Source organism: Triturus cristatus, chromosome 10 (genome assembly GCF_964204655.1).
Source record: "Triturus cristatus chromosome 10, aTriCri1.1, whole genome shotgun sequence".
Lineage (NCBI taxonomy): Eukaryota > Metazoa > Chordata > Amphibia > Caudata > Salamandridae > Triturus > Triturus cristatus.
The window spans coordinates 97,414,891-97,441,815 of record NC_140593.1 but is presented as its reverse complement, the minus strand read 5'-3'; the positions used below and the strand labels follow the sequence as shown (position 1 = coordinate 97,441,815).

Below are 26,925 nucleotides of genomic sequence, written 5' to 3'. Positions count from 1 at the left end.
AGCCGTCACCTGCCAGGTCCTGCCCGCCTGATTCCGTAAGGACACTTCCATTCCTACGTGGTGACTGCCGTCAAATACCGCAGGGATCGCTAAGGTGCAAGTCGAAGAACCCAGAGGACGGATCCCCTTGTCTACTGGGTGATTTCGTTTCCCGCCTTGTCCGTCTTGGTGATGGGCAATACGAAAGGCCTTCTGCCCCGGGGTTTCGTTGGCTTCACCGGACATTCTCTGACGAAGTGGCCGCTTTTCCCGCAGTACAGGCATTGATTCTGCCTCCTTCGCCTTTCTCTTTCTTGACTTGTTAAGGGCCCTCTTATGCCCCCGATCTGCATTGGTTCGGTTGTCTCGCCTTGGGAAGCGGAAGCAGGGTCCTCTCTGACTTTTTCTATACTTTTGTCCCCAAAGGATAAGAAACGGTTATCACTGCATTTCCCTTTCTCGGTCCTTCGTTCCTGTAATCGGAAATTCATTTTCACCACTAGATCAATGAAAGGACCTATCTCATCCGGTGGGTTGGGTAATTGCGCAATGAGATCCTTCAGATCATCGCGCAATCCTCGATAGAACACAGATACCTTTTTGTCTTAAGGCCAATGGGATTCGATAACAAGCCTGCTGAACGTGGTGATATAGTGAAGGAGGTCCTGGCTGCCTTGCTTGAGGTTGAGCAGCTCGTTATCCGCCGCTTGCACAAAGGTGTGACGAGCGAACATACGCCGCATGGACTCCTGAAAGGTGGGCAAGTGGTGTAGCATGGGATCGTCGTTTTCTACCAACGCAATAGACCACTGGGCGGCGTCTCCGCCCATGTACGACAGGATGTAAGCCACCTTGGCTGCGTCGTCGGGAAAGGACGTGTTTCTGGCCATGAAATGCAGGTGGCATTGGTGAATGAAAATACCATACTTGGTACTGTCCCCATAGAAGCGTTCAGGTGGTGCCAACTGGACTGAATGAGGGGCGATGACTTGGATGGCTGTATTCGGAGTGGTGGCAGCGGAGGACCCCCCAAAGGTAAAAATAGGTTGTCTCAAAAGACCCTCCTGACTGACCCTGGGGCTCGGGTTGGTTCCCCAAGGACTGGTGACCCCAGCTGACATCTGGCCCTGTAGGGCGGTTATGTCATGGCGTAGACTGTGGTTCTCTGCCTGCATGGCAGCCAGCATGACTGCGATATCTTGTAAGGTAACCTCCGGGTCGCCCATGTCGTCTAGGTGGACTGATAAACGTGGGCTTCGGATTCTGTCAGGTGCCCCACAATGCTTACCTCTGCCTGTGAAGCAAGTCCGCAGAGACGACAGGAGCGCCCGCCCCTGTACCCACCTGACCCGTGTGGACAGTAGAACCCAGCAGGGATGAGATGGACGCAGGGAAGGGAGCCAGAACGAAAGCAGGGGGTTGAGGTGAAGGGTGTCTCGGAGCCAACTGGAAGACAAATAGACCCAGATCAGTGAAGGACCCAAACTCCTGCGTTATGCAAGATACGCCAAACACACACAGAAAAGCCCTGTTCTCAACCTGGAACTCACCAGTGGCTGCAAACCACTAAACCCTGAATACAGCTTCAAGGAAGGTACAGCTGAGACGTGGTGACAGCGTTAGGCTCTCTATGAACTCAAAGGATAGCGCTCCTGCGCGTATGTTTCACGAGTCTGGACCTAACAAATACTGGCATCCCTGGAAAGCAAATGTTGGAAAATCAAGGAGAACGAACAAGATCAAAATAACCCTAAGCGCTCCTGCGCGGATCTAACAAAATCATCATAAAGCGCTTCCGCGCGGAAAAAGTGCAAAATGAACCATAAAGCGCTCCTGCGCGGTCAAAATCAAAAAACTCTAAGCGCTCCTGCGCGGATCTAACAAAATCATCATAAAGCGCTTCAGCGCGGAAAAAGTGCAAAATGAACCATAAAGCGCTCCTGCGCGGTCAAAATCAAAATCCTCTAAGTGCTCCTGCGCGGATCTAACAAAATCATCATAAAGCGCTTCAGCGCGGATATTACTCCTGACCACCCATAACGCAGCCGCGTTACGGTGACTCCACAGGAATTAGAACGAATGTACCTTAACTGTTCCCCAGAGAGACAACCAAGACCAACAGCGGGGCTCCAGTCCGGAAGGCACAGCCCGCTTCTGAAGTCTTCCGTACAGCAGGAACAGCGTCTTGTGTCGTTCTGCACATCTAGCGAAATCCGAAGCACGGAGCCGGCGGGAAACGCGATGTTTAAGCGTTTCCCCCGGAAGTGCTTCCGTGAACCGCTACGCCTGTCCAAAGACTAGACCGTGACTCACCTTCCAGCCGGAAGTGAGTCTCTCGGCCGTTTCTGTGTGTGTTAGCGGGGAAGCGGGGAAAACGGCAGGCGCCGTGAACATGACAGATAGTCCTCTGCATTAAGACATGCTATGCATTGGCCAAGCATCCCTCATCAGGAGAAAGTGCTCTTTCTATCAGGGCCAAAACTGCTGCCACTGCATTGCCAAGCAGAGTTTCTTTGACGCTGTAACATGGGAATTAGTGCACACTTTCACAAAAAACTACTGCCTTAATAGTCTGGTCCAATGGGAAGGGAATTTTGCTGGTTTGGTCCTGAAGTACATTTTGATCCATGGTTGCGAGGAAATTCTGTTGCTTCTGGAGAAGGCTTGCAGGCCTTTGGTGTGATGACCCCTAAGAATTGTCAAAGAGGCTTGCTTTTCTCTGTCTGTAACCATTATAACAGAGGTATGTATGGTTAGGTTCCATGGCTCGTGCAACATGCACACCAAATCTTCCAGTGCTCAAGACAGTGCTCTTGAACATGAAAACATATGAAATCTATCTGCATTGGAAGGGTTAATCAGGACAGAAAGCTCAATAACATTTTACGTTCTGAAGCAGGAAGCCACATGCTCTTCATGCTAGTGCAAACAGGGCTAGCAGAATAGTCCATGGCAGAGCAAGCCCAAAAGCAGGTAACGAGCTAGCAGATACATGTGCTTCAGTGTTGCATCAGACTATCATGCAGAAAATCTTGTACAACTAGGGAAATAAAGTCTCTGTAGTGTGCCCAGAAATATTCACTGTAACAATGGCCCCAACTATGTTTTTAACATTTCTGGTGCAATAATATTTACATTGTTAAACCATTACAGAGAAACGAATATGCCAACATTTGTACTTTTCATGTCAATTAATTTAGAATTGCCGGTGTTGTCACCATTATCACAACCTCCTTTAGAAAGATTGTTTCACAGAGCAGATAATAGTGGGCATTCGCTTCCTACATCCATAGAACACAGTTTGTCAGAATGAGCTGCCCAACCTTTATTTGCTTAAGTCTACCAAATTAGTGATGCCCTGTTATTAGTCCTTTTTCTTTTTTACTCTAAAGTCGAATGTTATCTAAATTGGCCAATACAATGCTCTTGGAAGTATAACAAAAATAATAGAAAAAATAAGCAAGAAATATATCTGCTCTTTCATTCATTGTGACTGTGATAAGTGAATGCTTATTGTGACACAGCTGAGCTTTTGGCATATATTTTCCAACCATTTTAGAGGATCATACCTTCGATTTTAACAGTCTCACCTTTGATCTGCCTTAGTACATTTTTGTACAAGATTCAAAAGCATTTCTTAGAACCATGCATCCTGTCAGCAATTTGATACTAGTGTGCATGCATTGAGATTATGTGCTGTTAAAGCCTTAAATCTTCCTCTTTTCACCTCCTTTACTCCAGCTGAGCGGCCCAAGTACACGTTTGATTTCTCAGAAGAGGAAGATGCTGAAGAAGATGAAGATCTTTTGCATGACTGTAATGACTTAAATGACCTCCAACCAAAGTCCTCCCCAGTCAGAAATAATGAGGTGGAGGAGGTAGACGAGCCAGACGATCTGGATGACGATGAGGAGGAGAATGTGCGATTGGACAGTTTTGCCAAGGACGATTTAAGCTCCTCTCCCATCAAATCTTCTCCCCCTCTGAAACCACCACCTCCTGAGAAATTTTCACCCCCTTTCAAAGCCACACCCCCTATCAAAACGTCAATCAAATTTTCCACTGTCAAGTCGTCCATCAAGTCTTCACCTTTCAAGTTCAAGCTTACTACGGAGTAAGTGCACTCTTTATGGTTTAACTTGGTAAGATGTTGGTAGTGGTAAGGTAGTTCTTGTATGACATCTAGAAGTTTACTGAATTGTCGTGTGCCCTGCAGTCCTAGGACTGAAGGTCATTGTAAATGTCCATGGGATGAACTGTTGAGATGTAATACAACAGAGAGAATTGTTAGTGTTCTAGATATGTTTTAAACTGGCAGGCCTTTTCAGGGCTTTTGTAATTTGAGGGTTATGTAAATATTGTACTGGATGATGAAGAATGTATATAGCTTAACACGTGTAAAACTGGGCATCTGTCATTGGGTGTTGTGGGACCACTGCAGCAGTAATTCTCACTGTAGTGAAAGCTGTACCTTTCCCTTGAATGGTCCCGATTAGTGATGAGTTTTGTTGGCAGAATGAAGTCTAAGTGGAGGAAATCCATTCCGTTTGAACTGGCAGCACCAGAGGGCAGATATTCTGCCTGAGAAAAGGAAGGTTTCTAAAGCGGTTTAGCCCTTTAGTATGCCACCCAACATATAGATACTATGTGAGAGAAGTTCTGTATTAGAAAGTTACTCTATGTTGTCAGTAGTATGATGGTCACAAAAGAGGTGTGATTTCACACATGCAAGGGGCGTCCCTTGCCTACTCATCGGCAAAGGAGAGTAGCTGGAATATTCAAGTGCAAGATGTGTTGCATCTTAGATTTTGAGAGATTGTGAGTGAACAGTAAGGGAAGGACAGGTGAGGTCAGACCTTGTTGGTTCAGTGTGAAGCATCGAAGGTTTCCAGGCCTTTCAGATGCTTTTATGGGCCCCAGGGCAAAATGTGGGGCCAGGGGGAATCGCTCTGTCCTCCCATTATAACTTCTGTTTGCCAACCACCTCATATTATAGTTAAGAATATAGAATTAATGGAAAATAGTAGCCATGATCTTGGGCTTGCCTATTTATATCTGGACTTCCAAAAGACAACAGATCCAGTTCACAATGGTATTTTAGGCATAAACCTAAGTTTATGATTAAAAATATGTTCTTTACGCCTTTCAAGAATTTTATTAAAAGGATGGATGTTTGTAGAATGTGTGGCTGTAAATAAAAAATGCTCTGAAGCTCCTGCCTTTTAATGTCGAGCGCCGACTGTTGCAACTTGTTTTTCCTCGAAGGCGTTTTTCGAGTCTGTATAGGTGACTCACTCCTCCCCTAGTAGTGAATGCGCATGAGTACCGACTGCCTTGTTAGATAATTTTTCTCAGCAATTTTATTCAGATGTATATTGACTTAGCTCCCAGTCTCAATGCATTTGGCGCTGAACGCTGTTGTCCTTGGACCTGTTTCACTTCCTGTCCTGTTGCCGAAAAGACTTCTACTCCAATGTTAATTCTTTTTTCTCTTGACCTGTTCTGGATTATATCAGCAAAGACCAAGCCTCCCAGCATTCAGGCCCCAACCCTTTCTTGACTCCGGAGAGTGAAGAAGCGAAAGACAAGCCCATCAGTGTTTCTCGAAGTATCCCATCTTCGCTCCCCCCAGAGCACGACAACACCCACCACAACGCCTGCTTGGCCTTAAGGAGCAAGAAGAACCTTAGGCAGCAGAGCCAGGCACAGATCCCCCAACTCAATTTACTGTTCAACCTGTGTTAAAGGGTATGGTTAAGTCTTCCTCTGGGAGCCTGTGAAATCCTGGGTGGTACCACCCATTGTTGAGAAAAAAGTTTAATCCGACACCATCTGATCCTCTATATGTCGGATGCCATGCAGCCCAAGCCACAGGTGACGCTCCCCTTCTTGATAAAGAGTTAGCAAATAGATGCAGCTGACTAAAGGCTGACAGTTGGTTCCGTCCTACAATAGCACATCGCTCATTCCATGGGTCTCCTGTCCTGATACAACAGGGCTCGATGGGAAGAAATGAAGGCCTTGCGCCAACATCTCCTTGATCTATATCGGAAGAGGGTGTAAGATTATCGAGAGGGGGAAAGCCATATCCAACATCACTTTATGGAGTGTATTAGACTCAGCTGATACAGCTGCCAAAGAGCTAAACAACTTTATGTTCCACTGCCACTCATAGCTTTGTATTTCTGGCTTTAAGCCAGAGGTAAAAAAATTCTCATGCGTTGGCTGTCAACAGACCACGTCCCTCTGGGCGCGCCATTAAATCTTCGCTGAAGCGAATTAAAAGTTTGTAATGAAGCGTTGAAACAAAGAAGGTTGATGCTTTATTAGTCTCAAAGTTTATTGACAAGACTCTATGGGTAATCCATATAGTTATATACTGGAGACTTCCCAATGAAATGATATCGCTGTGTAAGCTTCGTCTCAAATATTAGACGTGATCCCAATGCATTTCAGGCCCATCAGGCCCTTCATCAGGGGAATCTAGATAACAAAAGAATATATACATATGTCTAAATGTTACAATGAGGGATTATTCCATTTCAACAAAAGACAAAAGGACAATGCCTAGAAAGTGAATTTCAGTAAAAAGCCCACGGTGTTACGGTGCTTTAAAGTGATGAACGCCATAAACTGATTTGTGCAGAAATGTCACAATTTCATCATGTCGGTAAACAAAATCCAAAACATAAAGCGCAGTAAAAACACAGAAGACTGCTATCCGCCATTATAAAGAACGGAAGCCTGTTAAATGGATGTTGATGCTATATTAGTGAAACACGAGGGTCGTTAAAAAGAAAAGTTCGTTGAAAACATCGCCGTTAAGCATGCTCCGTGACTTGTTTGTTAAGGAAAAAGTGCCTACAGAACCAAGCTCTATAAAGGACGCCAGTGCGATGTGTGAAACGTGGCTATGTTTAACCGTTATCGGGGAGAAAAAGCCGGTGAGTGCCATAAAGACACGCAACGAAAAAAGGAAAGAAAAGGTGCTCTGGTTCGAGTCGTTCAAAAGGAACGTTTTTTTAAGTGAAAATCGCCAGTTTTAAATCGCGCTAACAAAGCAGCGCTTCATACCTGTTAAATGCAATGGTGTCAAGCAACAATCCTGTATCGTAAGTCAGAGGTGCCACAAGAACTCATCAACCAGACCTTTGACAGAGAGGACCTTTTCGGTCTGCAGGTTGATGAGATGTTAGAAAAAATTAACAAGGACACAAATACTGCCAAGGCCATGGGTGCCCTTCAAGTACCACCGACAAAGGAGCTCCATTCGGAGGCAACAGGCAAGGGGCGGGTTGACTGCTACCTCCCCTGAAACCCCCTTTCCCCCCCATTAAAAAAACTGGCCCAACTGCATCTACTCCCTTTACTTCCTCATCCCCAGAAAGGTCGGGTGCCTCAGGCCAATCCTCTATATCAGGGCTCTCCACAGGCACATCTTCTCAGAATATTTCTATGTGGTCAGCTAACAAGATGTCATTTCCTTTATTCAGCAATGCGACTTCATGACCACACTAGACCTGAAGGATGCTTAGTTTCATATCCCTATCCATCCGGCCCATCTGTGCTATACTCATGGTATAAGTCGTTAACACTACCAGTTCAAAGTGTTGCCTTAAGGGTCTTCACCACATGTCTAGCATTGGTAGACGTCTTCCTCAGAAGGCGGTGGGAATTATGTATTTTCCTACTTGGATAATAGCCATTGTCTCCAACACAAGGCTACAGATGGTTCTCCTCCAAGAGTGTGTCAAAGGGCCCAGAGGTCACAAGCAAAGTGTCGCTGGTAAGATCGAGTGTTGATAAGGGCCATCGCTCTCTGTAGTGATGGAACTGCAGCAACCTGTTACGGGGGAAGCGCGTTGCGGGCCAAATTCTGGAAGAGTCCATTACTGCGGAAACATAATGTTCGTGGCATATGAGCTGCAGATCACACACTTGGCAGTAGATCGCCATCTGGTGTTGGGCCCGGATGTTTGCATTTGTTTTTGTCCTGGAAAAGTCTTTGGAAGTCACGGGATAGGTGACTCCTCCTTTGGACTATAGTGCACATGGGCATTGGCTCTATCCTCTGATTGTTTTTTCCGCCATCGGGCTCGGATGTGTTTGTCGCGCTCCAGTTCGGAACGGTTAACGATTCCACATTCGACACGCAATCCTTCACCCTTTCGATGGTATTGTCTCGATCGCAAACCCTAATCGTCGCACATCTCTCCAAATCGAAGTCCTCGATTGCGATCGTCAACGAAGGCCTTCGGGCCTAGGCTTCTGGCTCATGGAAAGGACGCCGTCAAGAAGTGTCCTCAATGTGGGTCGAAGTTTCCCCACACCGATCTGCATGAGGTGTGCAACCTCCTCCTTTCACCAGAGCACGAGGCCAGAGACTGTCCAGCTTGTGCCTCTTTCTGCTCCAAGAAGACCATTCGGGACCGACGCGCTCAAAGAACCGTGGCTCGCTCGTCGACATCAATCCTAGACGACATCTTCAAAGAGGGCGTCGAAGTGCCGGAGCGAGAGCAGGTCGAAGAAGGCCTCAGAAGCCGATGACTCAGACGTCGAAGAGATCACTCTGGCGCAGCGGGTCGTAAGTAAGAACGTCGACCCAGACCCCCTCCCTACACTATCGAAAAAGACTTCAGTCACATCTTCGCGCCCAGGTGCACACCAAGAGAATGCTTCTCATGCCCCGCCCTCGGGCCCGGCAAGCCTACTAAGCCTTCAGGCAGCTCGGGCTTGGGTCAGGCTGCCGTCGGTACCGAAACACAATCACCGGCACTGAAAAAGAAACCGCTCTCCTCCTCCGTGCCGACAGCTGCTTCCACATCCAAGCACACGTCACCAAAACCCACAAGCACTGACTCATCAACACCGAAAAGACATTCGGAGCCAAACAAAAAACCTCTCCCGAAGGATTCGGAGCCAAGGAAAGCCTCGGACCTGAAAAAATAACAAGTTCCACAGGCCACAGAGACTGTAAAATCGCATGGTTCCAAACCAAAACACAGAACCACTACAGAGTCGGTGCAGAAGAAGCCTATGGAACCGAAACGCTCTGCACCGAAAGACCAACCTCCAGCTGAAGAGCTGTTCACACCAGACCCTGCTCAAAAGACTGTAATAAGGGATTCTAAAACTGGTCAATTGACTCTTAGTTCTTGGAAAAGAACACTAGATGCGCCTGCACCGGCTCCACCACCTAAAAAGAGGGACTTTGCCACATCTCCTCTAAGAGTCCCTTCTCCAACTCCTCCACCTCCCCCACCACACCGTTCCCCTCCATCATCTCCTACACCAATAGACGATGACTCCTTGGATGGCATGGGTCCGGACGATGTGCCACTAGGGGATCCTAGTCAACCTTCTACCCCAGACCCCTGGGATGTTTATAACACGCCTGATGTCCCTAATGTTCCCGAGGATGACATCTACCCCTCCAGAGGACACCAAGGGCTTTAATCGGCTCGTCCACAGAGATGCCCATTACCACGGGGTTGACTTGCATACAGACCCAATAGAGCAGGATTTCCTAATGCATACATTTGACACCAATCAAAGGTCCACCTCAATACTACCTATGCTTAAAGGGGTTATTAAGCATGCACCTGAAGTTTTTAAAGGTGCTGTTAGGGCTCGAGTTATTAACCCCAGGATCGAGAAAAAATATAAAGCTGACCCAGCTTACATTAAATGCCCAGTACCCTTAGACTCCCTGGTAGTTTCCAATGCTAGGAAAAGGGCCAATTCTCAGACATCAGGTGACGCTGCACCACCCGACAAAGAGTCCAAACTCTTGGACGCCTCTGGCAAAAGAACAGCCTCACAGGTGGCTAACATATGGCGCATCGCCACCACTCAGGCGCTGTTAGCCAGGTATGATAGGGCACATTATGATGAACTAGAGTCCATAATGCAGCACCCAAATAAATACAAAAACAGGGCCAATGAACTCGTACAGGAGGGGAAACTTATCACCAACACCTCCATACGTTGAGCTCTCGACGTGGCAGACACTCCCTCCAGAGCAGTAAACACAAGTGTCCTATTGCATTGGCATGCCTGGCTACGCTTCTCGGGTTTTAAACCTGAAGTTCAAAGTTCCATCCTCAACCAGCCATTTGATCAGGAGCACCTATTTGGCCCAAATGTAGATTCAACCCTTGAAAACATGAAAAAGGATACGGATACAGCTAAATCAATGGGAGCCTTGCCGTTGCAAGCTCCCAGACGTTCCTTTCGCCGCTCACCTTACAAGGGCACCCCCAGGGGCCCCTCCTCAGACAACCCCTCCACCTCTTACAAGGCTCCCGCCCAGTCTACATTTACCAGAGGTTACCAGAGAGGAGGCAACAATAACAAAGGCAGAGGCAAGACCAACAACACCCGCTCTGCCTCCACCCCTACCCAATGACTTTCCTCCAATTCCCCCAGACCAATCCACTCCGGTCGAGTGTAGACTACAACAATTCCTGCCTGTCTGGACCAACATCACTACAGGCAGGTGAGTGCGACAAATAGTTAAATCAGGTTACTGTCTGGAACTTACTTCTACCACCCCCCCCCCTGTCCCCCCCCCCCCCATTTCCACAAATAGCATCCAAACTACGCACAGTGTCGTCAGAACATTTATCTCTGCTAAAGCAGGAGGTGATCTCCCTCCTACAAAAGGGTGCAATAGAACCAGTTCCCCTGCACCAACAAAAAAACAGGAGTTTACTCCCTGTAGTTTTTCATACCAAAGAAGGACAGCTATCTCAGGCCTATTCTAGACCTCAGACCTCTAAACCTGTACATATAATCACACCACTTTCACATGGTTACACTCCAGCAAATCCTTCCTCTTCTTTCACAAGGCGACTTCCTTGCTACTCTAGATCTCAAGGACACCTATTTCCATATTCCCATTCAAACAGCTCACAGGAAATATCTAAGGTTTGTAGTTGATGGCCAACCCTATCAATTCAAAGTACTCCCTTTCGAAGTCACAACAGCACCACGGGTATTCACCAAGTGCCTAGCGGTAGTGGCAGCCCACTTAAGACAATACATTCAAGTCTTCCCATATCTGGACGACTGGCTCATAAAAGCCAGCTCATACAATCAGTGTGTACATCACTCACACCACTATCCAACTACTCCACAACTTGGAGTTCACAGTAAACTACGCAAAGTCTCATCTACAACCATCCCAATTACAACAATACCTCGGTGCCACAATAGACACCTCAAAAGCATTAGCCTATCCGAACCCAGCCAGGATAGCAAGCATGCAAGCTCTCATAACCAAATTTCACCCTCAACACACTCTCCCAACACGAGTGTTCATGCAGCTAATAGGGATGATGGCCTCTTGCATACTTATAGTACCTCATGCAAGACTCCAGATGCGTCCTCTCCAAGAGTGCTTAGCACACCAATGGAACCAGGCTCAAGGTCAGCTAACAGATCTGGTGTTGGTAGACGGTTGCACTCACTGATCTCTGCAATGGTGGAACACCAAGAACCTTTCCAAAGCGTGACCGTTCCTCGAGCCGGTTCCTCAAATAGCCATGACAGCGGACGCATCGCTCTCCGGCTGGGGAGCTCACCTACTACATCACACCATGCAGGGCAGGTGGTCACCTCAACAAAAGTTACTCCACATCAACCTCCTGGGGTTACTAGCCACATTCCTAGTCTTAAAAGCATTTCAAAAACACACATCAGGCAAGGCTGTCTTAGTCTGCACGGACAACATGACAGCCATGTACTACGTACAAAAACAAGGCGGGACACACTCTGCAGCTCTCTCAACTGGCACAGAGCATATGGAGATGGGCTATACCCCAGAACATCTTTCTCCTAGCTCAACATGTCCCAGGAGTCCAAAACACCATAGCCGATCTGTCAAACGCAACAGATTCACGGGTGGGAACTTCATCCACAAGTTCTTCAGCCATTCTTTCAAATGTGGGGGCAACCAGAGATAGACCTCTTCGCCACGCACGAAAACACCAAATGCCCAAGCTTCGCCTCCAGGTATCCACACCCATTGTCCAAAGGTAATGCGATATGGATGAATTGGTCAGGCTGATTTGCGTACGCCTTTACACCTCTCCCACTCATTCCAATGGTGGTGCACAAACTACAGCAACATGCACTGACTCTCATCCTAGTTGCTCCAACTTGGGCCAGACAACCATGGTACACCACATTACTGGAACTGTCTGTAGTTCCGCAGCAAAAACTACACCTCTCCCCACGCCTCCTAACCCAGAACCATGGAGAGATCAGACACCCAGACCCAGTTCAGCTCAACCTTGCGATCTGGCTCCTGGGGTCTTAGAATTGGGTTACCTTAACCTTCCCCCTGAATGCATGAACGTCATTAAAGAAGCTAGACGTCCCACCACTAGAGCCTGCTATGCAGCCAAGTGGAAGAGATTTGTAATATACTGTCATACCTACAACATCAATTTCCTAGACGTGTAGATCCAACACACCATAGGTCACCTACTACATCTCCAAAGATGCAACTTAGCCTACACATCTATTAGGCTGCACCTCGCTGCCATAGCAGCCTATTTACAAAATAGACAACACCTATCACTTTTCAGAGTGCCTGCCATCAAAGTCTTTATGGAAGGCCTCAAAAGGATAATTCCCCCCAGGTTACCACCCTCGCCTGTGTGGAATTTAAACATTGTTCTCACAAGACTAATGGGTCCTCCCTTTGAACCTCTACATAAATGTGAGCTCAAATTTCTAACATGGAAAGTTGCTTTCCTAGTAGCTATCACTTCTCTTAGAAGAGTTGGTGAACTGCAACCGCTAACTATTCAGGAACCTTTCCTACAAATCCATCACAATAAGGTTGTTCTCAGAACCAATCCAAAATTCCTCCCTAAAGTCATTTCTCCTTTCCACCTCAATCAGTCTGTAGAGTTGCAAGTGTTGTTCTTGCAGCCACAGACAGTCGCAGAAAGAGCTCTTCATACCCTAGATGTCAAAAGAGCATTGCTTTATTACATTGAAAGAACACAACCTTTTCGTAAGACCAAACAACTATTCGTGTCTTTCTCACCACCACACAAAGGCAACCCCATATCAAAGTCTGGGATAGCTAGATGGATTGTTAAATGCATACAAATTTGCTATCACTAAGCAAAACAAACTTTATCTGTTCCTCCTAAAGCCCACTCTACACGAAAGATAGGGGCTTCAATGGCATTTTTATGGAACATTCCCTTAGATGACATCTGCAAAGCAGCTACATGGTCTACACCGCACACATTCACAAAACACTATTCTGTGGATGTGCAATCAAAACAACAAGCTAGTGTGGGCCAGGCTGTACTCAAAACATTATTTCAAACTACTGCAACAGGTACTGGTGGTCGCCGCTAGGGATGGGTACTGCTATGCAGTCTATGCTAAGTGTGTGATCTGCTGCTCATATGCCGCGAACGGAAAATGCTACCTAACAGTATGCATCTGTTCTTGGCATGTAGAGCTGCAGATCCACACATGCCCACCCGCCTCCCTATATCTGTTCCAGTGCTATCGTATTTAGATACAGCATACATAGGCATCTTTCTGTCTCTTACAAAACTCCATCATTTCCCTGCTGGCGAAAAACAATCTGAGGCTGGAGCCGATGCCCATGCGCATTATAGTCCAAAGGAGGAGTCTCCTATCCCGTGACTTCCAAAGACTTTTCCAGGACAAAAACAAGTGCAAATATCCGGGCCCTACACCAGATGGAGATCTATTGCCAAGTGTGTTTATCTGCAGCTGTACATGCCAAGAACAGATGCATACTGGTAAGTAGCATTTTCCTTAAGGGGAGAGATGGGCGTGTCTAGGCACCATGACAGTCCAGGTTCTGTGGCCTTCACATCTACGAAGTCTCCACATCAACCATCTGTAACTCTTGGCCATAAACCTAGTTCTTAAAGCTTTTCCCCAGAGGAAGATGTTTCTAGCACTGACATACCACATGACCACCATGGTTTACCTGCAAAAGCAAGGCTGCACACACTCCTGAGCTGTCAGAACTAGCTCAGTGAATTTGGCATTTGGCGATCAATTACCAAGGGCATCTCCTGGTGGACTTCCTTCCAGGGTAGGACAATAACTTTGCAGACCAGCTCAGCAGGACCCAGCAACCATTCCATGAGTTGGAACTCTACCCACAAGTCCTACTCCCTTACTTTTGTAGGTGAGGCATCTGTGAGAGAGTGGCGCTGTATATACTGTTCCCAAATAGGTACAGGGTGTACAGAGTCCACTGTCCCCAGAGGTTTGTCAGAGGCTAAAGTTAGATATAACCTTACTCTCTAAAGTGGTAGCTTGTTCGAGCAGTAAGGCAGTATCGGAGGACAGTGTAAAGCATTTGTTGCACCCACTCAGCAGCAAATGGTCTCACACACTCAATAACTGAACTCTAGGCCAATGGTTTATATAAAAAAAAATATGCTTGTTTTTTTTTTTTTTAGAACCAACAATGGGTATTAAAATATACTTTCTCAGAATGAGATGCTTTATATAAATACTTTTGCAATATGCAATTGACTTTTATACACAATAATGCATTGAGTTCAATGGAAGTTTAAAGTTATTTGCAACAGATTACTTTTAGGATTACTTTTGGAATTCCAGGACTGGATCCTAGATTCAGCCCTGGGTCAGTACTTGGAATCAAGTGATAACAGTCGACTTGATTACTGTGATCATTTTGAGACAATATTTAGCTATTTTAAAAGTTGACACAGTCAATGATTCCCTATGGCAGAAAATTCAAGTTGCAGGTATAGTATGTTCTCGTTACTTTTGTAATCCAGTACTGGGTACCTAGACTGAGTACTGGGACCTTTATCCAAAACAGGTAAGCAATTACGTTTTCAGAAAATTGGGTTACTGGTAAGTACAGTTCTAAGTATTTTTCAGAGTCAGTGCTGGGCACCAAGATCCAGCACTGGGAGCTTACCTAATAGCAGGTGAGTATTTTCATTTTCGTTACTCGGCTGATTTTTGGTGAATATTTTAAGTTTTGAAAAGTCCACACTTGGAAGAAATTTCAGGAAAATCCAGTCAATGTTACCCTATGGAGAAAATTGAGTTATCGGTTTAAAGGTAAGTACTCGACTGGCAGAGTTGAGGTTCTGGGCATAGACTCAGGGGTCTCCCAGGGTCAGATAGGTACAGTTGGTTCACCCTTAGCGGCACAAGGGCGGCCGGGTGCAGAGAGAGTTAGGCCCAATGTAATCCTATGAGAGGTAGGGGGGCCTTGGTTGGTGGCTGCTGACTAGCAGGCCACGCGGCTGTGGGAGCTGGGCTCCTGGTCACTTACTCAGGGCAAGTGGGGAAGTAGATCGGTGTAGAGGTTGCACTGCCAGGGCCTCTCGGGCGGCTGGGTGCAGGGTGATTTTTAGCCTTCGGGCGCTCAATTGATTTCAATGGGACATCTCCGGTTTAGAAAAAGACTGGAAGCTCGGGGACGAAGATTCTTCAGGTGCTACCACCACTTCGAGAGGTGAGTTGGGTAGTTGGAGGATAGGTAGGTACCCCGGGATTGGGCACAGGGGGCCGCGGGGCGCCGGGTGCAGGGGTGCCTTTTCGTGTTGGGAAATCTTACCCTCTGTTGATCGCGGTTGGGGGGGGGGCACCTGGTTCTTAGGCTGCAGGCTTCTTCAGGAGTGTCGAGGGAGTTCCTTGGTTGCCGGACTCGGGGTCACAGTTGCCGTGGGGTGAACTTCGTGGTCTTTGTTCACTCCGGCACAGGCCAGGCTTGGCTGGTGAAGTGTGCTGGGTTCGCGGTTCCGGGCTGCTGCCAGGGATTAGAAATAGTTTTTGAGTAGGGCCTCTACTCATGGGAGTCCCAGGGGTTTAGAGTCAAAAGGTAGCCAGGTCCTCCGGGGTTTGTGAGGTTGCTGGCCACAAGAGGTGCCGGGTTGGAGCAGGCGCAGGTTCGAGGGTCGACAGGCCGGTAGGGCTGGGGCCAAAGCAGTTGTTGTCTTCCTCCTCTTCTTAGCAGCTGCAGGGCAGGTGGTCTTTCTTCTAGCTCTTCTTCGGATTTTGGAATCTGGAATCTGGGGAAGGAAGGTTCAGGGTGCCCCATAATACTAGATTTAGGGGTGTTACAGGTAGATGAAGGGCAGGGACCAATGGGTCCCTGTCCTGGGTGGGTACACCCCCTATCCTGCCTCTCTCCTGTGGGAGGGGGGGCAGTAGCCTAATCCTGATTGGCCAGGGCTCACCATCTTCAAGATGGCGAGAGCCCGGGGATGTGCTTCACCTCGCCTCCCCCACCTGAGGGGTGGGGTTGGCAGGCTGGCATATCCCCTGTCCTTATTGGGGTTTCCGGACACGCTTCCAGCCAGAGTGGGGGGGTTGCAGTGGCCTGGGGAAGCTCACAGAGGCGGCATGCCTTTGAAGCTTCCCCCTGCCCATCCTGGGGGAGGAGATTTAGCACCTCGCCCAGGATGTGCATTGTTGCAGGCCCAGGAGAGCAGGGTCTCTCCTACCCAGGGGTCCAGCAACATGTCTGCTGTATGGCAGCCTAGGCAGCCTCAGAACAGACGTGGATTGTAGGTTAGGTTTCAGGGGGCCTCTCTAAGATGCCCTCTGTGGTGCTTGGTACATTAAATCCCACACTGGCATCAGTGTGGATTTAATGTGGTGAGCAGTTTGATACCAAACTTCTCAGTCTTCAGTGCTTCCATTATGGTGCTGTGGAGTTCGTGTTTGGCAAGCTCCCAGCACCATGTACTCTTAAATGGCACCACTGCACTTACAGGGCTCAGGAATGGACCTGGGTTCCCTAGGGGCACAGGGTTCTGGCCTCTGTGCCCACACCACTGGCATAGGGCACCCAGCTAGAGGGGTGGCTGATGTATGCCAGGCCAGTGTAGGTTGTGGGCATGGCACACAGGGATGTGTGCCATGTTGTCTCTCTGTTTTTTCTTGTACCCAGACACTCAGCCTGCCAGGGCAGTGTGTGTGTGTGTGTGTGTGTGTGTGTGTGTGTGTGTGTTAGGGTACAGGGCCTCTAAGGGTGGCACAATGAGTGCTGCAGCCCTTAGAGGCCTTCCCTGGTCACAAGGCCCTGGGTACCTAGGGTACCACTTACCAGGGGCTGACATGTGGCCAGGTTTTGCCAATTTGGTTTTGAGGTTTTTGTTTTAGGGGTGGAACATAGGCCCTGGGCACCTGATTGGCAGGAGTCCAGGGCACACTCAGTCAAAGTACATTCAGCAATTCAGGAAAAAGTGGGGGCATACCATGCAAGAAAGATGGCACTTTCTCACAGTGCCGGGATGTAGCAGGAACAGGTTTGAGGGTCGACAGGCCGGTAGGGCTGGGACCAAAGCAGTTGCTGTCTTCCTCTTAGCAGATGCACAGCAGGTCTTCTTTCTTCTTGCTCTTTGCTTTGTCGGAATCTGGAATCTAAGGAAAGAAGGTTCAGGATGCCCCTAAATACTAGATTTAGGGGCGTTACAGGTAGGTAAAGGGCAGGGACCAATGTGTATCGTCAGACGCCGCCCTGGAGGTCGTTGTGCGTTGTTGCAATCTTTAGATTCTTTTTTCCGCCATTGGGTCTGGAAGCAATACGGAAAGCTCCGAAGATTTTTCAGGGTAACTCTGAAAAGTAGATGGAAAAGTCAAAATTTTGAGTGGAATACACCGACCATCGACACCACAACCGGAGATTAGAACAGTACTCTGGGATCAACATCACAGCAATGACAGAAGACATCCTAATTCGACAAATGGCGAGGTAGGGGCCATGGAAAATACCCCTTCAAGTTTTGCAGCGTGAATCATTTTCTGGATTCACATACTGTGCATCATTCCTCCATCTAGTGGTTGGGTCCGGAATTGTCTTTGTTTCTTTTTTTTTCTTCTTCGTTTTGGGCTCTGTCGAGCACCATTTGGTGTCAGGTACGTCCCCTGTATGACGTCAGACGGCATCCTGGAGGTCGACATGCCTGGTGGCCATCTTCAGATTACTTTTTACGCGGTTGGGTCTGGAAGCAAGAGGGGAAGCTCCGAAAAAATTTGTTTTCCTGAAAAAACTTCAAGAAAAGAAGATGGTCGTCGATAGGATCAACGAGAAGAGACCAATCACCGATGCAGAGTCGAAGACGGAAGTACAGCGGCCCGGATTTCTGCTACACCAGAGGACCACCCCGTGCCTCAAATGGCGAGGTAGGGGCCATGGAGAAGACCCCTTTTAAATTCTGCCCTTAGTGCCATCACAAATACACACAGCGGGATCCACACTGTGTGCAACCTCTGCCTTCCCAAGGATCACCAGGATAAAGACTGCGAGGCCTGTGCAGCATTCCTGCCGAAGACTCTCAGGACACGCTGAAATCGGAGACGAGCCCACTACGCCACGATGTCGATGTCGACAAAAAATCCTTCCATGAGCGAGATGGGTTTCTCGAGCGACGAAGAGGAGCCACACATGAAGGATCGGACGTCGAGGTTATAGAAAAGACGTGCTGAAAAAAGACGTGCTGAAAAGAGGGCGAAGGAGTCAAAGAAAAAGACGGACAAGGTAAGAACAAAAGATCCGTCGTAAATGAAGGGCCTCGAAGCCAAAACCGCCAAGGCAGCCCCGACGCCGAATAAAAAGGCGATCGAAAGAAACCCCTGGCACCCACCCAAGGGTTGACAAAGAGGGGAAGTCTCACAAGGCTCCTAAGCCAAGGGTCGACGACACCGAACCCACTATAAAGGCATCAACGCCGAAGACTAACAACGAAAAGAAAAGGAAGACCCCGGCATCCGACTCCGAAATGGCCCTTGAAGTCAAAAAGAAGAAAAGACTCGAAGGAAATGTCTGCGCTTTTGCAAAGGAAAAAGGAGTTCGAGTCACTAAAGGAGTATTGAATCCCCAAGGCTCCAGAAGTCGAGCCAGAAACCGTTGACTCCCAAGAGGCGGAAGACGCCGAAGAGGAGAAAGATATCCTCCAGTCCCCATCGACGCCAGAACCTCGAGGCGAAGACACCGAGGACTACGATAACGTACCGGAGGAGAAGGAAAACTAAGAAAACTTCAAGGACGAATGGAACGATCTCTACACCGAAAGTCCGGAGGAAGAGATCTGCAACTACTCCTCAAAGGCCTCTCTCCCAGATGACATTGTCTCCTACAATGAAATTGTAAAAAGGGCTGCAAACCAGTTTGGTGTGCCCCTAGAGGAAGAAAAAGGGGAATACATGTTTTCTGCTGGAAACACTTGCTCCTACAACTAAGGTAACACAATATCTTCCAATGCTGGCAAGTATTCTGGACCAAGGCAGGGAAGCCTTCAAGGAGCCAGCATTTAACAGAGGGGTAACTCCTAGTGTTGCAGGGATTCTGCTTATGCACAGAACTATGCACAGGAAACCAGGACCTCAGTGAATTGTGGTGTACCAAAAACTCACCTCAGAACCCCTTATCCGACCAGCATCAGTGTCCCATTCGTTATCCGAGGATTAGCTCTGCGGTCCCAATGTATATACAACCCAGAACAAGCGACTTAGGAATGGTGGGAATCAGAAATACCTGTTCGTTATTATTCTCATATCAGTCCACAACAGAATAAACAGACACGGTAAAGTTTAAAGAGTTTATTTTATAAACCTCGTGTCCTAAGATGCAGTACTTTGGCGAACATAGGCAGACAAATGATTAAAATTAAAACCATCAGCATAGTTACAATACCATAGAAAATGAAAGGAGTAATCATACTAAAATGACAGTGGATCTCAGCCACCTTCCTTTCGCTAGCAAACTAATATTATTATTATTAGACTACTAAAAGGTCTCTAGGCTTGAATGGGGAACCCCATACCGTAAAAATCAGCTCAGTGAGATCACATCACAGGATCAGCTAGGCTCTGCTCCTGGGAAAGCTCTTCTTCAGAATGTAATGAAAACATGCAACACTGCAATATTTAAAGCACCCGACTTTCAGGTATTTGCAGCTGCTTGCGTGTTATGGCTAAATAGTGGGCCGATCAACCTGAACTCAACAACATGCACCGTCTAGCGACCCAGACTGTTTCTTTACACTATGTACAGACCAAGGTCGCTTCTCACTGTTTGGGATGTGAACAACAGACAGTTCTCATGTGAAGCAAAGTCGAGCAAGCCTTTCTTAATAACGTGACTACAGTGTTGTGTGCAAAAGCAGCAAGATGGCATTCTAACATCTAACGCGGTTGTGCTAACTTAGCATTGTACATATATAGATAACGATCTTCACTACACTAGAGTGGAGAAAAGATATAAACCCTTCTCAAAGGACCCAAAGTATATACAGGGCACCGTTACACCAGATTCCATCATTGTAACAGCCAGAAGGAGCGCTAACGCAGTCTCCAATACGGGACGTCCTCCAGAAAAGGAGAGCAAAAGGATGGACTTGGTGGGTAGAAGAATGAAAAAAGAAGCAGCAACGCTGTGGCGCATTGCCAACTCAAATGCCCTGCTGAACAGATTCGGCCACCAACAGTGGGACGAAATGGAAGAGTTTATAAACAAACTCTGAGGAAGACAGGAAAAGAGCAAGAGCGGTGGTCCAAGAAGGAAATAAATGTAGCTAATAGCTGTCTAAAATCGGCACTAGATGTAGCAGACACCGCAAGCAGACAAATGTGCATAGGAACTATACTCCGGAGACATGCCTGGCTCAGGATCTCTGGATTCAAGCAAGAGGTCCAAACATCTATCAACAGGCCTCTTAACGGACAAGTTATTAGCAAGAAAGAAGATGAATCTCTTCAGCAAATCAAGAAGGATAATGAAAGAGCCAACGCAGTGGGGTCCCTACAACAAAGAGGATCTTTCAAGAGAGGAGGATTCTCCAACAGAAAGACCACAGGAAGAGGCCGCTTCGGTCAAAATCAACAGATGCCACAACAATCCCAGCCCTTTCAAGGGCAAGGAAACAGCAGAGGAAGAGGCCAAACCTCCAGAGGGTGGGGTAATGCCTCTTACTGACTTCAACAATGAAAAGGACCCACACAAAAAACCAGTGGGGAGAAGAATATCCTACTTCCTCAAACAGTGGGAAAGGCTTACAACGGACAAATGGATATTAAATTTGGTTCAACGCGTATATTGCATAGAACTGACAAAGACGCCACCTGAAAATCCACCAAAAATAAGAAAATTATCAAAAACAGAACAAACACTGCTAAACAGGAATGTATGATAATACCACGCATACCAACATACCGCGGTATTTTACATCGCGGTTTTGACAACGCAAGTCGTTACATCGACTTGCGTTGGAGGGCGCTGGACTTAGGAATAGTGTGAATTACTATTGCAACTCCAGTCTACGTACAGTAGAGAAGGTGTTGGAATAGTAATTCACACTATTCCTTAGTCTAGAGCGCCCTCCAGTGCAAGTCGACGTAACGACTTGCGTTGTTAAAACCACGATGTAACCATTACGCATTGTAATGGTTGCGTGGAAAAGGATGTTTCCCCTAAACGCAGAAATCAAGGAACTGTGTCTAAAACAAGCAATAGAAACAGTACCAAAACAAGAACGGCACAAAAGAAACTACTCACCATACTTCCTAGTACCAAAACAAGACTTAACCCTGAGACCCATCTTGGAGTTAAGATTCATAAACAAATTCATACGGACGCAACACTTCAAAATGTGTACCCTTCAAGAAATAATCCCACAAATCCAAAAAGGAGATTTCCTAGCAACAATAGACCTCAAAGACGACTATTTACATATTCCAATGAACAGGACACACAGAATGTACCTAAGATTCCTACACCACGGAACACGCTACCAATTCAAGGTACTCCTGTTCGGAATAAAATCAGCTCCACAGGTATTCACAAAGTGTCTGGCTGCAGTGGCCGCATGCCTAAGAAAAGAAAAGATCCATGTTTACCCCTAGCTGGATGATTGGCTAATGAGGGAACGCACAAGACAAATATGCCACAAACCGGTTCAGAAAACAATTCAAACACTTCAAAGCCTAGGAATTTCCATAAACCACAAAAAATCACCAACAAACCCACCAAGGGAAAAGATCTTTCTGGGGGCAAGACTAAATACAAGGAACGCAAGGGCATATCCTACACAAAACAAGATACAAGCTATCTACAACGAAACAGCCCTCTACCAGAAAAGACAGTCTCTGACAGTGAGGAAGGTAATGAAACTGATGGGCATGATGGCATCATGCATACCACTCATCCCTCACGCTCGCCTACACATGCAACCATTCCAAGAATGGATCACCAACAGCTGGTGACAAGCTAGAGGGAGTTGGGAAGATCTAGTGGTTGTTACCCAGAGGATACAGACAGAAACACAATGGTAGGCATCCAAACAACATAGCACAGGGGAGACGTTTAAAAAGCACAACTCCATCTGTGACAATAACCACGGATGCATCCCTCAACGGTTGGGGAGCACATCTAAACCAACTACAGATTCATGGGCGATGGAGCGAGGAAGACGCCATAAAACACATCAACTTCTTAGAAATTAAAGCTGTCCTTCTGGCACTCAAAGCATTCCAGAAACAGATTCAGGGAAAAACCATCTTGATACAAACAGACAACACAGCGACAATGTTTTACCTGAACAAACTGGGAGGAACGAAATCCTTCCCCCTAAGCAAACTGGCGCAAGAAATCTGGCTATGGGCAATACAACAGCAAATCAGTCTGCAAACAGTACATCTACCAGGGGAAGACAACATCACAGCAGACCGGTTAAGCAGATAGAACAGTTGCTCACACGAATGGGAGCTAGAGCAAACAGTACAATACCTGTTCAACATCTGGGGAACACCAATGTTGGATCTCTTTGCAGCAATGCAGAACAAGAAATGCCAGAACTTTGCATCCATGTTTCCACACCACCTGTCAAAGGGAAATGCACTTTCACTGAATTGGTCTGACATTTGTCTACTCCTTTCCACCAATTCCCCTGATGCAAAGAGTACTGCAAAAAGCCAGCGAACCAGGAACAAATATGATTCTGATTGACCCCCGTTAGCCAAGGCAGGCATGGTACTCAACTCTCCTAGAAATCGCCAAAGGATCAAAGCGACAAGGACCTGCTAACAATACAACAGGGCCAAATCTACCACCCGGAACCAGCTACGCCACAGTTAGCAGCCTGGTGCCTGAATACATAGAATTTGGGCACCTCACACTGCCTTCCAGAACCATGGAGATTTTGAAGGAGGCAAGAAAGCAGTCACCAAGGAAATGCTATACAGCTAAATGGAAGCGATATACCACATGGTGCACCGCTAATAACAAAACTACTACAATTAATACACAGGAAACAGTAGTTAAGTATCTTACCTACCTTTTAGCCAGCAACATCAATTTTTCAAGCCTAAAGGTACACCTTGCGGCCATAGTGGCATACACAAGAGGGAAAGCATGCAAGAGTTTCTTTACTAGACTGCTCATCAAAAGATTTCTGGAAGGAGCAAAAAGAGTGGCTCCCCCAAGAACTGCTCCTATACCTACTTGGAGTTTAAACACAGTACTGTCTCAGCTAATGTGAAAACCGTTTGAACCCATGCATACAGCGGACATCAAACATATCACTATTAAGACAGCATTTCTCATTGCAATAACATCACTATGGAGAGTACGTGAACTACAAGCATTAACGGTACAAGAGCCATATCTACAAATCCACAAGGATAAGGTAATCTTAAAAACTAACCCACAGTTTTTACCAAAGGTGGTAACTAAGTATCACCTGAACCAAAACATCATCTTGCCAGTTTTCTTCAAGGACCCAAAAACGAAGGCAGAAAGAAGCTTCATACCCTGGGTGTGCGAAGGGCTCTACTATACTATCTTAAAAAAAAACTGAACGTGTAAGGAAAACAAAAAAGTTGTTTGTGGCTTACTCACATACCAATACAGGAGCTGCTGTCACTGAAGCAACCATTGCAGGATTAATAGTACAAGCAATACAACTAAGCCATGCCAATTCCAAAAAGGATCTACCAGTACAACCAACAGCTCACTCCACTAGGAAGAAAGGAGCGACGCTGGCTTTCATGGCAAATGTACCCATCGATGCTATATGCGCAGCAGCAACATGGGCATCACCACACACATTTACAAAGCATTATTGCGTGCACACACAAATAAATAAGGAAGCTCAAATCGGACAAAGGGTGCTTCAACACCTGTTTGCTAAGTCTGCCTCTTTCCACAGCCTCCCAAACACGGGAGAAACCACTACATAATCTGATGCACAGCATGTGAATCCAGAAAAGGATTCACTCTGCAAAACGAAATGGTTACTTACCAGTAGGAGTAGTTTTGCAGCTTTAAGAGTTTTCTGGATCCAAATGCGACCCACCCAGCCTTCCCCTAAGAAGGAACACAACAGGTGGGGAAGCAAGGTGCAACGTTAAGAACTATAAAATAAGCACCATCACAAGGATTAAACAGCATAACGACCGAAAAGAGAATCCGAAGATGGCCACCACGCACATCGACCTTGAGGATGCCGTCTGACATCTTAATGGGACGTACCTGACACGAAATGGTGGTCGACAGCGACCAAAACAAGAAAAAATACAATTCCGGGCCCAACCACTAGATGGCGGAATGATGCACAGCATGTGAATCCAGAAAACTCTTCAAGCTGCAAAACCACTCCTACTGGTAAGTAGCCATTTAATTGAGGGTGCCCCCTAAATACTAGATTTAGGGGCTTTACAGGTAGGTAAAGGGCAGGGAACAACACAAGTGAGTAGTGGTATTTGGGCACAGGTACAGGCGCTGCTGGGAAAATTCGTTAATATATCCTGATATAAAATGGTATCAATGCGGTGCTACAAGGAGGAGAGAACCACCCACCTCTCCTGAACATGCAGCCTAAGCTGCAACATACACATTTACTAAATCCTTAGCACACGTAGATTATTTGAATCAAAGTGTATCAGCAGTAACACATTAACATTTTTCAAAACAGTATGTATCCACAACAGGTCCCTTCCCTGGGCTGGGTACACCCCCTATTCTGCCACTCTCCAGTGGGAGGGGGGCAGGAGCCTGTTCCTGGTTGGCTGGGTCCCCCCCCATCCTCAAGATGGCGGGGACTCGAGGTTGTGCTTCACCTAGCCTCCCCCACCTTAGGGGTGCAGTTGGCAGAGGTGGGCACACCTCTCTTCCACACTTTGTTTTTCCCGCTGGGTCTCCCGCCCAAAGAGGGGGTAGAACCAGTGGGGACCAGTTGCTAAGTAAAGCAAGTGGTCTGGAGAAGCTCATAATGGTGGAATGCCTTTGAAGCTTCTCCTTCGTGAACCCTGCCCATCCTGGGAGAGGAGGCTTGGCACCTCGTCCCAGGATGTGCATGGTTTCAGACCCCCGAGGGCAGCAAGCTCTCGACCCAGGGTCCAGAAACATGTCTGGTGGTGGCAGCCTGTGCAGCCACTCAGTCAGGTCACTGGGAGTTGGTCGAGTTTCAGGGGGCATCTCTAAGATGCCCTATGTCATGCATTTTTACATTAAATCCCACACCGGCATCAGTGTGGGTTTAATGGGCTGAGAAGTTTGATACCAAACTTCCCAGTCTTCAGTGCAGCCATTATGGTGCTGTGGAGTTTGTAATGACAGCCTCCCAGCACCATATACTCTTAATGGCATTACCGCACTTGCAATGTCGTAGAATTGGCTTAGACACTGTAGGGGTACAGGGCTCATGCACCTGTACCCTCACCACTGGCATAGGGCACCCAGCTAGAGGGGTGATTGATGTATGCGCGTGCAGTGGTTGGTGGGTATGGCACACAGGGATGTGTGCCATGTCTTCTTTGTTTTGTTCTGCACCCAGACACTGTCTGCAAAGGCAGTGTGTGTGTGTCAGGGTACAGGGCCTCTAAGGGTGGGACAATAAGTGCTGCAGCCCTTCGGGGCCTTCTCTGGTCACAGTGCCCTGGGCACCTATGGTACCATTTTCCAGGGGCTGACATGTGGCCAGAGATGCCAATTGGGTTTAGGCTTCAATGCAGTTTTAGGGAAGGAACACAGGCACTGAGTACCTGTTTGGCAGGAGCCCAGGGCACACTCATTCAAAGTACATCAGCAATTAAGCAAAAAGGGGGGGCACACCATGCAAGAAAGAGGGCACTTTCTCACAGGCACTTCCAGTCCTCCCTCTTCATATCTCATGGCAAGTGTTCTTAGGGCCACCCTCCTACGTCGGCCTGCCCATTGAGGTTTGTGCCGATTGTATTAAGTTAAAATAGAGTTTAGGTATCGGACATATTACATTTTGTAGTATATATAGGCATCTGGACAGTACAACCATTTTGGAGATAGCCAATCTGCCCATTAAAGACAGTGGTAGGGTGTTCCTGAATGCCACCAGTTTATATAGTGTATCTACAACTCTGTCTGCCTTCAAGTGAAGTATCTTAGCATCCGTATGAGCCGCATGTATAACCAGGCATCGGAAATGGGCCAGTTCCCATCACAAGCCTAGGCTGTGGAGACCATCCATTGGTATTCCAGACAGTTTTGCCAGTAGGAATATTAATGACGTGGTCATATTTAAACAAATGCCTGATAGGTCTCTGAACTCATCCAGGAGTTTCAGCAACCTTGCGACTGTCTAGGACTGCCACTTAGGACAAGGCATCCTCGGCATCTAAAGAGATGATGTGGCAGGTATCTCCCAACCTAATTCCTCCATCGTCCAGTTCCAGCCGTGCTCTGATCTCTAAAGGTTATATTGCCAGAGCGAACAGCAGCAGTGACAGGTACCATCCCACATGCACCCTGACCCAAGGCTCTGCGTATAGTAGCTGTATCCATCATCGAAACTGGGGCCCTATTCCCACTGCCTTTAGTACCTCCAGTAAATAACCCCAGTCCACGGTGTCACATGCCATTCTCCAGGTCTATCGACACAAGTGCAAGTTCTTACTTCACGGAGTATGTGTGTT

At 47.2% G+C, this 26,925-nt stretch overlaps 1 protein-coding gene across 4 annotated transcripts in view; it reads left to right on the top strand.

The window, feature by feature from the left end:
* Positions 1–26,925, top strand: part of TOP2B (DNA topoisomerase II beta) — a 497,734-nt gene that overhangs the window by 388,949 nt on the left and 81,860 nt on the right. For all 4 annotated transcript variants that reach the window (XM_085630531.1, XM_085630530.1, XM_085630533.1 and 1 more), the window contains exon 31: positions 3,721–4,093. In XM_085630531.1, coding sequence (XP_085486657.1) covers positions 3,721–4,093 — 373 coding nt within the window. The remainder of the gene's footprint in view (positions 1–3,720; positions 4,094–26,925) is intronic.